Source organism: Thermobia domestica, chromosome 1 (assembly GCF_964235325.1).
Source record: "Thermobia domestica chromosome 1, izTheDome1.hap1.1, whole genome shotgun sequence".
Taxonomy (NCBI): domain Eukaryota; kingdom Metazoa; phylum Arthropoda; class Insecta; order Zygentoma; family Lepismatidae; genus Thermobia; species Thermobia domestica.
In genome coordinates this window covers 22,883,742-22,896,461 of record NC_137454.1, presented here as the reverse complement: position 1 = coordinate 22,896,461, position 12,720 = coordinate 22,883,742, and the positions used below count along the sequence as shown (strand labels likewise).

General features: G+C 35.7%; 1 protein-coding gene across 1 annotated transcript in view; it reads left to right on the top strand.

The window, feature by feature from the left end:
- LOC145664936 (1-acyl-sn-glycerol-3-phosphate acyltransferase alpha-like) overlaps window positions 1–12,720 on the top strand; it is a 68,754-nt gene that overhangs the window by 10,550 nt on the left and 45,484 nt on the right. Inside the window, exon 2 of the mRNA XM_081732405.1 lies at window positions 2,563–2,796. Within this exon, the coding sequence (XP_081588531.1) occupies window positions 2,563–2,796 (234 nt within the window). The remainder of the gene's footprint in view (window positions 1–2,562; window positions 2,797–12,720) is intronic.

Sequence of the window (12,720 nt, the reverse complement as noted above, 5' to 3'; positions counted from 1 at the left end):
TTTGTATCATAGTAGTTACGTAATAAGATTAATTTTCCTAAATTAAAGGAAGTGTCAACCTCGTTTGTTTTTTGCTTCTAATCTTTTTACTTGTTCCTTCACTATATATATATATAATACACACACATACACTCAGCCAATAATGGGTGTTAATTATGCTACTTTGAACACACACACACACACACAAACCATTGCTACTGTATTGGTTTATTTCTGAAGAAGAAAGGAAAATTTAAGCATTTATATTGATCAATCTGTCAGCGTGAGAATTTCCCTGGACTTTTATATTTTATATATACTTAGGTACATATATATATATAAAAAAAACTCTTTTCCACTTTTTGATAAATTTACCTATGAAATCTCCCTAGATTAGGCAGATTTCCCTCAAAGTACGAACACTGACAACAAGTGGTTAAACAGTGAAATCCGATTTGTAGTTTTTCAGATATTTTCAAAAACAGTTTTAAACGTCTTACCCGATATATATATATATATACAGGGTGGTAAGAAACTATTTGAACAAACTTCGGGAGCTGATTCCTGACACCGAAACAAACAAAAAAGTCTTCTTGAACTTTGGTCAGTGAGGGATAGTTTCGGCGATATAAGGTGCTGAAAGCGTGGGAAAAATGAACTTCAGAGGTCTGTAATTAAAAAACAACGGAACGTAGAGAGTATAGTTTCGAACTTGAAGTCATACCTGCTCGATTGAAAAATGTATGCTTCAAACCTCCGTAATATATGTGTGAGGAATTCCCCAAAGGAACGTAGGGATATCCTATAACCTGGCAAGTAATCTCTACATTCCTTTGCAGAAACCCTCACACACATCTTGAGGAGGTTTGAAGCATGCATTTTTCAATCGAGCAGGTATGACTTTGTGTGTCATGTTCTAATTAAACCGCACTCTCTACGTTTCGTTGTTTTTGAATTACAGCCCTCTGAAGCAGTGGTTGAAGTGAGACGGTATGCAACGGTACGCCATACCGCCTCTGGTTTTACAGTGATGAAGGCATACCGTCTCTGCTTTTTCAGTGATCGAGACATACCGTCACTGGAGAGTAGATAATAAATACGTTTAATAAATCCATTTTTGTGCACAGTAATTGACGAATAGCTTTACACGTAAAAATATTTTATTCCTTATGTAGAAATAATTTCTAAAGTTGACAACAATGACATTTTTGTTATCTTTTTCCTTCCTTTTGTTTTTGAAATGAGATGTTTTCAAAGAAGTTCCATCTAGTTTATATTTTTATGTGTCATATTATGCGTGCGTGTCTTCTTGCCTTAATGCATATAAATGTCGTGTTTTGAGCATGGTTGGATTTAGGGGTTATCTGCTGTGAGGGACAGATCTTCTGGGGGTTTGAAATACTTCTAAGCCGAGTAGGGGGTCCGGGAGTTTTCTCGCAGGAAATTGTTAACATAAAAACTCGGTTTTGAGCATTTTCATGAATAAATTGATATAATACAACATAAAGAGATATTTAAAAAAAATATATTTTCAAAAAGTTGTTGCCAAGGTATCAAAGTCTCTCCATGCTTTCCCCCCTCCATGATTAAAGAGAAGCTTTCCAATGGTTTTCAGTCTTTATGTCAATAGAAATGTAATCTTTTAGACATCATACCCTCACTACATTTCAACATTTAGATAGCTGGTGTGTCAAGTTAAATTCGTAATAAAACATACCGCCTATGCTTTTTTCCACTTCGAAGACGCTCTGATGTCCATTTTCCCCATGATTTCGGCACCTTGTATCACTGAAACTATCCCCCACTGACCAAAGTTCCACAGGACTTTTTTGCTTGTTTCGGTGTCAGGAATCAGCTTCCCAAGTTTGTTCAAATAGTTTCTTACTATCTTTTATATATATATATATATATATATATATATATATATATATATATATATATATATATATATATATATATATATAGAGAGAGAGAGAGAGAGAGAGAGAGAGAAAATAATGTCAAGTATATGCAAAAAGATGGAATTTTCAATCGTTATTGAAATTCGGAATGTTCGAAATTCGTTTAAATGGTCTAAGAAGAAGTCTAAAACTATTCACAACTGAACATTTCGTTCGTTACAGTGATAAGTAAAGAGGGTCTCAAATTAGTCATAATTGAACATTTCGTTCGTTATGGTAATAAGTGAAGGGTCTAAAACTAAATTCATGACTCTGAATATTTCGTTCATTTTGCTGATAAGTGAAAGGCCCTGGAAGCAAGTTTATAACTGAACATTTCGTTCCTTACAATGATAAGTAAAGAGAGTCTCAAATTAGTCATAATTGAACATTTCGTTCGTTACGGTAATAAGTGAAGGGGTCTAAAACTAAATTCATAGCTCTGAATATTTCGTTCATTATGCTGATAAGTGAAAGGCCCTGGAAGCAAATTTATAACTGAACATTTCGTTCGTTACAGTGATAAGTGGAGGGGCCTAAAAGCAAATTCATAACTTTACTGTATATTCATAACGTGATATTTTACTGTAATATTACAATTTTATTATCTAAAATTGTATATTTATTTTCTTTTTCTCCCTAGGAATTTTGCTACCAAGAATATTTGCAACACACCAATTATTATGGAATACATATTGCCTTCATGGTTATACACAACCATTCAACTCCTTCTACTTGTATACGCCTTGTGGTATGTAAGCGACAGAGCCCGATACGTCATATCGTTCACAATTCTGGCGTTGGGCTACTGTCTGGTCATTCCGTTTTTCAGTATTCCGTTTTCACTGCTCAGGGGAAGACACCGCAAGAATATATTGTAAGTATTATTCATACCTGTTACTTTCTGTTTATATTCTGATTCGTACATGTATACAGTATATATAAAAGGGAGGTCAATTTATAATGATAGTAGTAAATATATCAGAAATCGTGAAAGGCAGAGAAGTGAAATTTTGCATCAGGAAACTCTAGGGAAGAGACAACGTCCTAGGTATTTTGTAAAATCACCGGATGAACAGTGTTGCCAACCCAACATAAAGTTACTTTTTTCAAATGGCATTACGTCAGATGTCAAACAAAAAACGTAAAAGACTATGTTTATTATTCAGTGTTGCAAACTAAGGATGTTATAGTATCACAAATATCCAAAGTTTGGAAGCTTCTAACACACGTGCAACACAACACAGATGGTCAGGATAATACCCATCGAAAGTAGATTAGCCTTGAATACCATAGTCATAGTATGACTTGTTTCGAATGAATAGGAAGCAAGTTACCAGGGTATGGAAAAAATGAATTATTTTGAAATGCTTTATTTTGAGATATTTAATTACTTGTGTGGTTTGCAAACGATGTACAAATTATTTTGCCGTTTACAGCACTACGATATCTCAAACCGTTTCGAAGATATGATAAACATTCATAAAGATCGTAACACTGCTGAAAATGGCGTGTTTATGACAAATATTTAAAATGATTGTTATTTTCCTTCTCTTTTATAGCATTATAGCAGTAGCTTTTAGTAGCTGTAATTACAACAAGTTCTCACAAGTTACATGATTTAAGCAGTGTTGCAAACTACAGCTTATCATATCTCTAGAACGGTTTGAGATATCGAAATGTTGTTAACGACATAATAATTTGTACGTTCATTACGAACCATACGTGTAACTAGATATGATACTTATCTAAGAATTTTTTCGAAATAAAGCCCTTCAAAAAAAAAAAAAAATTCAAATTTCAAGCCCTGGTAACTTCGTTCCTATTCATTCGAAAAAAGTCGTACTATGAACATGGTATCCAACGCTAAGGTTATTTGAATATGCATTATCCTGCCCATCTCAGTCGTGTTGTACATGTGATAAGGTTTCCAAACTTTGGATGTTTCTAATACTATAACATCCTTAGTTTGTAACACTGAATAATAAAAGTAGTATTTTAAGTTTTCGTTTGACATGTTGATTTTCTAATAACTTGACGTAATGCCACTTCAAAAAAAAACTTTATATTGGGTTGGCAACACTGTTTGTTGGGTGTTTCTGTTTAATAAATGCGAAGATGTCTCTCTTTATAAGTAGTTGCTTCGTGCAAAGTTCCACTTTTCTCTCTATCTTGATTTCTACGTTATAGCAGATGATCAAGATAAATTGTCCATCCTATATATATATATATATATCTATATATATAAAAGAGAACGTACAATTCTTTGTCCGCTCATCACGCTAATACGGCTGAACCAATTTCTTTCATTTTTGGGGGGTTATTAGGATTTGGACCCTAGATGGTTTTTATCATATCACTTTAATTTTTAATTACCAGTGTCTTGAGATAATTGACCATTCAGGTGTCCACAAATCCTTTGTTAGTTCATCATAGGTAAAAATAAACGTATTTATATGCAACCCGCATGACCGTGTCACTCGGCGGGTTAACATAAATGACAGGCGATATACAGCGGAAAATAGCTTGAATCTTCTGTTTAAAATTTTTTAAAAGATTTGCTTATTTTTACAGACACTTTTACAATATGCCAGCACCGGGATGACCGCAGCGAAGCGGGGCGGGTTAACATAAATGACAGGCGATATAATGTTAAGATTTACTGCAATCTTCTATGGTTTTTATCATATCACTTGAAAGCGAAAAAGTAAAAATTATCTAAGTAACAAAGTTTATTGCGTTCCGGGGTGACCGCAGCGAAGCGGGGTGAACGCTGCTAGTATATATATATATATACATACATATATATATATATATATATATATATATATATATATATATATATATATATATATATATATATACATAAACGAGGTTCAGGTAAAAAGTAAAGAACGTTTTGGCATGGTTAAATAACGGAAAAGTCCCAGCACATAACTTTATTTACAAAGCCAGAGAATCTTAGTCTACTTTTCTATATAATCGCCATAGTTGCCAAAATACTTGTTATAGCGTGGAACCAGTTTTCCAATGCCGACGTTATACTATCTGCTGCCAAAGATTTGAGCCAGGCTGTCACTGTTTGCTTGAGTAACCAAACTACACTGTCTCTACTTCATATAGGAGCGATCGTGAAATTTATGGAAAACATTCGTGTAACGTGCTCAAAGTGGAATGTCGGTTTTCCTGAATTTTTAATTCGACTTTTTCCTTCAGTTCTTTCGTAAGAAGTGATGGCCTCCCACACCGATCTTCATCATGCACGCTGGTCCTTCCTTGATTAAATATAATGCACCATTTCCTCACTAATGACTCGTTCATTGCACTATCGCCATAAACGTTCTTTATTTGGCTATAAATTTAAACTAGTTTAACATTTCTGCGCGTTCAGAAAACGAGTGACACTCCGTAATTTTACATTGGCGGGATTTTCGATTGGCGCCGCCATTTTGAATCGCTGCGAAAGGAAGTAGAGTGACTGCACAGACTGGACAGCACTGAGACTGGGCTCACACTCTGAGGTGAAAGAAATACGCGATCGCAGTGGTGGGTGTTCGGCGCCGCGCGCGATGCGCAATCGTTCTTTATTTCCTGGACGGCCCTCTTTTATATATAGGGTGGACTACTTATCTTGAAACGACTTTGTATCAATTAAACTAATTGATAAAAATCGTTGAAATTTGCAACATGCAAATATCTACAGGGGGCGGGTGGGCATTGTTTCGCATGTATCGCAATACCACCCGATTAACAGTACTGGTAACTGAACATAAAGTTATACTTTTAAAAAAATAACACTATGTCACTTTTATATGCCACTATGTTAAAAAAAAATAACACTATGTCAATAGAAGGGCCCAACTGAGCTTTGGGAGGCGCCGGCCCCTAGGATCGGCGCCCTTGTATCAGAGTTATACGTTGTAAGCCATATTTTACTTACAAGGGACTACCGCGAACTTGAACAGGAAAAACTGGATGAAATGTTTTACAGTAACTAATGTCACGTCGCTGAATCCAATGGTGATAGTCGTTTCCATGCAAAATCAAGCAGTCAAGCAGTGGCGGTGCCAGCTCATGAAGTATGGGTCAATTTTCTAGACAAAGTATGAGAAGAAACGGGAAAATTGAAATGCTCAATGTAGTAAATATGAGTAACGATTGAGTCTACAATATGTAGAAGCTCATATGAATGCCTTACGTTAATCTCAGTGTTGCAAACTCATTGAAAATATTGTGCGAAAATGATAATGGAAGAAAGTGTCAAAATAATGCGATATATTGTAATACATAAAGAATCCGACACATTATTCAGGAATGAGGAATTGTCATGTTATGAAACAGTGTTGCTAACTTCATAAAGTATAATGATGATGAAGTATATTGTTTTGTTTGAAGGCAGGTCTTTAACCCGAAGTTCGCTGGGCAAGGTGAATTCATGGCGGTTTGCCATTGTCTTCCATGGGATGATGATGACGTCCCAGGACGGGACCTATAGTTTAAAGTGGGATCCAAACAACTTGTTCCCCCAGTGGGAATCGAACCCGGGACTTCTTGATTACCAGGCGACAAGAGTAACCACTCGTCCACCGAGGACAGTCAAAGTATAAAAGATGTAATACAGTTAAGTTATAAGCAAACAAAAAATAAAAAAATAAAACTTTCAAAAATACAAAGCAAGCGGGAGTGAATCAGCCAACACAGAAAAAAAAAGAATGGTGTTACTCACATCCATGTAATACGCTGCGTCTGGTGACAGGTGCCATCTGACACTGATATTTGGAAACTCCAGCATAAAACGCTACATACGCTTGCGTGGTGTACTCGCAGATGGATCTCGTTCCGTGTAGAGTGTGGTTGTCTGCAATAGTGATTACAGTATTGAGTGGCACAATGGGATGTATTAATCCTATGAACGTCGTAAAAAATAATAGAATCAAAATTACGACGTGTCAATTGTGGAGAATGTCCCGGAGTGGAAGATGCACAATTCCCGTGTATGTTGTATGAAATAATAATGCAGAAATACAATGACGAGGAAACAGAAATACGGGAAGAGACGTTGGAGAGATGAGCGGATTAGAAGAACAGGGATATCTCGTACTCAACGTTGGCCAGTCGACAAGCACAGGATATGTATACCCACAACAATTGAAACAGGGCAGCGCTACGGAAAGTGAGTATGAACAACCACCATCTAGAAAGCGTGAGTCTAGTGTTATTCAATGTATACCTGACGCCACATTGGAGAATATTTATGACGTATATTATTCCCATGGCTTCAACTCGTACAGTAAATTGTAAAGACGTTAAAAGTGCATTAAAACTAAAGCCAATTACATACTAATTTTGAATTACATCAGTAACAAAAGACAAGTGCGCTCTTCAAAGGCAACAAAAAATCAAAATTAAAAGGTACAAAACAGTACATAATGACACAGTTTGATAGGGCAAGGGAATATGGTTCATCCGTTCAGTACTGGCACATGCAAATGTGGGTACATGAAGCCGCGAGACTTGTTGGGTTTGACAATTTCAAAGCGTCTATTACATTCATCGACAAACTTAAGGCCGAATACGGCATTGCTGCGCGACACATTACTATGTTTCGTCACACATAAAGATATAACTGATGACCAGGGTAATCGTCGGAATGCAGGAGAGTTTGTTGAACACGCAAATAACTACAGTATATTGCACAAGGGACTTTGGTGCAAGACAATGTGTGGAACAGTGATCAAAGTCAGTTTTATTATGATGTCTTCATTGTATACACTATCTCACAAAGGAGAAAAACACACATGTGGCATGCTGCAGTCTGTTCATAGCTCTATCCACAGTTATACAGTTGATGCGACTATCTCAATGGGTGGCGGATTAGCCAAGAAGCTCTAATATGTTTTCAAGAGTCACAAGGCAGATTTGGCTCACATATTGCCAAGAAACTTGAAGAAACATGCCTTCGTAACATTTACGTGGAGGCAAGTAAAAGTGGCAAAATGTCGAAAATACATATGAAAAGTTTTCTAACGACTGTCCTTGGTGACTATATCAGCGATGAGGGGTGCTTATTGTGCGATTCTTGGTCCGGACACAAAGATCATTCACTGTTACAAGAGTATTTCCCAAACAAAGATGTTACGTTGAAGATAAGACCACCAAAGACAACGAAATATTGTCAGTTCCTTGATGTCTGGTTCTTTCGGCAATACAAGCTCTATTTCCGGCAGATCGTTGATTTCGTACGGCTCCAATGTGACAATCTCAGGTGAATTTACAAGATCGTTATTTCATTATCAAGATGCACTCTGGGATCTACAATCAACTTTCAGCACCGATCTACAAGTCTATTTTGCAGTATGCCTGGCAAAAGGAAGGGTACGACATAGGAACAGTCATATTGTAATTTGATTATGTCATTAGTGTAGTATTTAACATAGCATTGTTATCATGCAGATGTGATACTGACTTGAGTAAGTAGCGATGGTCAAATGTGCATATTGTAAACTGTCTCTGTGCTTTGACCACTTTCTTGACAACCCACATCTGCATTTTGAGAATTAACTGGTCCTTGCACACTTGCAGGTCAATGTAGACGCGTAATGTATTTTTAAATTTTTCATGTATTCTTCATGTCTTCGTAATGTATTGTATTATTTTACTGGTATCACAGTCGCCTCGACGGTTCCATGTTTATTTTGGTCCTTATAATAATGATATTTTGTGGCGGTTCTTCTCTGTTATTCTTAATGTCCATGCACAAAGATGGCGCCTGTCATCAGATGCAGCGAATTATATGAACATCAGTAACGCTACTCTATTTTCTGTGTCTGCTGAATTACTCCCGCTTATCTTGTCCGACTAAAAGTTTTCTTTCTTCTTTCTTTTCTTTTTTTTTTTTTGCTTAGGGTCTATACCTTACTTGTATTACCTCTTTATACTTTACGAGGTTAGCAACACTGTTTTATAACATGACAAGGCCTCATTCCCGAATAATGTGTCGGGTTCTTTATGTATGACAAAATATCGCATTATTTTGTCACTTTCTTCCATTATCATTTTCACACAAGATTTTCAAAGAGTTGGCAACACTGAGATTAACGTAAAGCATTCATTTGAGCTTCTACATATTGTGGACTCAATCGTTAGTCATATTTACTACATTGAGCATTTCAATTTTCCCGTTTCTTCTCATACTTTGTCTAGAAAATTGACCCATACTTCATGAGCTGGCGCCGCCACTGCTTGACTGCTTGATTTTGCATGTAAACGACTATTACCACGGGATTCAGCGACGTCACATTAGGTACTGCAGAACATTTCATCCAGTTTCTCCTGTTCAAGTTCGCGGGTGACCCTTGTTAGTTACAATTAAGATACAGGATGAATATTTTCTTTGCTATGTAAGTAGAATATGTTTTTATTTGTCATAAATGTGTGTTTTCCATTTAACTTTGATTGCTTTGCGATAATTCAGTATGCTATTTAGATGCTTGCTTGAAATGTTTTATTCGATATTGATTACAATTAGATAAATGCTTCAAATGTTTTATTCAATATTGATTACAATTACTTAAATGCTTCAAATGTTTTATTCAATATTGATTACAATTAGTTAAATGCTTCAAATGTTTTATTCAATATTGATTACAATTAGATAAATGCTTCAAATGTTTTATTCAATATTGATTACAATTAGTTAAATGCTTCAAATGTTTTATTCAATATTGATTACAATTAGTTAACTGCTTCAAATGTTTTATTCAATATTGATTACAATTAGTTAACTAGGTATTTCCACTATGCATATTAGTCTTTTACTAATCTTATTATTTAAAGATAACTAACTTGTAGTATGATAAACATTTCGTATACTCCACCTACTAAAAAGAGACCTGACACAAGCTCATTTATCTTCGCGAATCCTGTCAAAAAATTTAAGCTTAAAACATAGGAAACAATAATTATGCATGTTGTATTGTACAGTTTCGAAACATAGTCGCTTAGTTTAAAGGGAAAACGCAGTTGGACCCAAGATTGAGACGGGAATGGGGAATGGCGGAAACTTCTTAACGATGAACTGCATAATTAAAACAGTGTATAGGGGCCGCGGTGGCTCAGTGGTAGAGCGTTCACCTCTAGTGCTTGGGGTCCCGGGTTCTATCCCAGCCCCCGCCAAGGGATCTTTGTGGTGGACAAACACCGTGTGCGTGGCTTCTCTCCGGGTTCTTCCGTTTCCTCCCACTTTCTTCATTCCACCATTTCATTCATTACTCATCATCACCGTCTCCTTTAGCTTAACCGGCATAACCGTGGGACGTAACACTCAAAGATTTCATTTCCTTTCAAAACAGTATACAGTTCGAAGCATATAAAATGTTACAAAAAGTTTAAGTCCAACTTAGGAAGAAACTCTTGCGCCGTGTGGTTATGCATTCTGAAATACACTTACCATCGACTAGTTACTTCCGGTATTCAAACCAACTCCCTCCCTCCTCCACCTCTCCTTGTCTAAAGCAGTGGTACGTAATGTACTCTTTCCATTCAGACGGAAAAAACAGGAAACAGTTTACAAGGTTTATACCTCTAAAACCGTCTATTCCATTCGTTTGTTCTGAAATGTCTTTCTAGAGCCTGAATAAAACAAAACGTTACAAAATGTTCCCATAGCTTCATAAACCCCTTATTTGCATTCTTTCCCTTCTTCAAAGGCTGTATATCACATCAACCTAGGAACATGCTTCATGTGAATTATATGGAAATTGTTAATCATGGCAGTAGGTTATGTGCTTCCCAAAGTCTGTAATGCGGGCGCAGAGCTCTAAAAACTACTGACAGAAATGAGTGTTATTCATTTCTTTTCAGTAATTGAAAGTAAATATTCCAGTTGGTGTCATTTGAGCAGGACAGAAGGGTGTAAATGCCCCCTACCTTGAGCTTGAAAAATACATATTGTTTGATCAAATGTGTAGTAATATAATAAAAAAGTTCAATCCCAGCTCGCCTCCTCCCCGGACCCGGGCAATATCTAAAATGACGCTGCTTTTAACAACAAACCTATATAGTTACGACAGTTTATGTATATAGTTACGATAGCACATGGCTAGAGAGCTTACATTTAGTTTCAAGAGTCGAAGATTTGATCCCAAGCCATAACAGTTCATGGACGAAATTGAGAGAGAGAGATATTCAAATATGGAGACAGAAAGAAATTATTTACATATACAAGTTTTGAATTGAAAAAAAAATGATCGGACAGCATCCGTATTATGATGAAAATTTTGACTTTGTGAAACAGAAGGCGGAAAGATTCCAAACTGCGAGGATCACATTAGGCAATTGTTGAATTAAGATGGAGAATTCTTTTTAGAGCATCAGATGATTATGAAGGGAGAGAAAGATCTCAAGATCTGGAGAATTAAGAATTTGAAAAAGTTTTATTTTCCGAGCCGGGTTTCGAATAACGAACGTTTTAATTATCGATCCATTACTTTATCCACTCAGACACAGTGAACTCTACATAGCTTGTTACATACTTTTCCTTTACCTACTAGAATGGGATATTCCAAACGTTGAGTTGGTGGATGCGCTGTTCAGTTGGGACGCAGACCTCTTGTAGCTTAGTTATAGGGTGTATAATGAACTTCCCCTTGTTCAGGAACACTTTTTAAGTCAGTAAATTTTATTCTTATTGTGTTCATTAATTTATATTTGATAGAACTAAATGATAAAATAGTGCCAAATACTTCGCGTTGTTGTCTCTTACATGAATGTTTAATGTAAGGGATTCCTACTTGGATGGTCTTAGGTTTGATCCCGAACATTCTTATTGATTTTTCTTCTAGCCACGCTTATACTGTGCAATCGAGAAACTCAATTTTGAAATAAGTGTAGTCACAGCTAGTTTAAGATGAAATTATATTCAAATATGATATTTGTTATTACATGCTTTTTTAAGTTACGATGTTTCAATCTTGATATTAAATCCTACTACCTTTATGTAATTCATTTCCCTACGCCATATCATGCTGAATATTTGCACAACGACGAAAGTCGGACGGTAATTTAAAAAATCCCATTTTTACTGTAATATATGTAACTAACAAATTTATGGAAATTTATACCTTACAAATGGCTATGTTCACGTCATGGATTGTCAGATGAGGGTTTAGTGAACGGTATTCCTTCCCTGGTGGTCCTAGGTTCGAATTTCGTCAATTCTTGTTACTTTTTTCTTTTAGTTGCACTTACTTTATTCATTCAGATTTTCAAGCTTGAATCAAATATAATATCAGCCAATGAATTAATTGTAGCTGACAAAATTTTCAAATATGACACGTTAATATATGCTTTTCATTAGCTTACAATATAAAACTTGGAAAATAATACTACATTCAACTTTGTAGTTACATTTAATTCATTTGCTGTTATTCTATTTGCTTCAAGCTTGAAGATCTGGAATGCATAAACTAAGTGAAGCTAAAATAAAAATGTAAAAACAATGGACCAGATTTGAACTCAGGAACACCAGCGTGGAAATCCCGTTCACTAACCGCTCATCTAATAAGCCATGACGTAAACATGACTGTTTGTAAGTTATAAATACTCATCCAAATGATACCATTATAAGAATGTGTAATAACTTTTTTGCTCTTTTTCTCTTCAAAAACGTAGAATATTTAAGACAATTTGATTCATTTTCCATTAGAACTTCGAAAAAGATTATTTGAGTTTGAGTTTATTGTCTTCTTTATCAGACATTTCTACCCAATACAACTCAATTCACACAACAGTAAAAAACTCT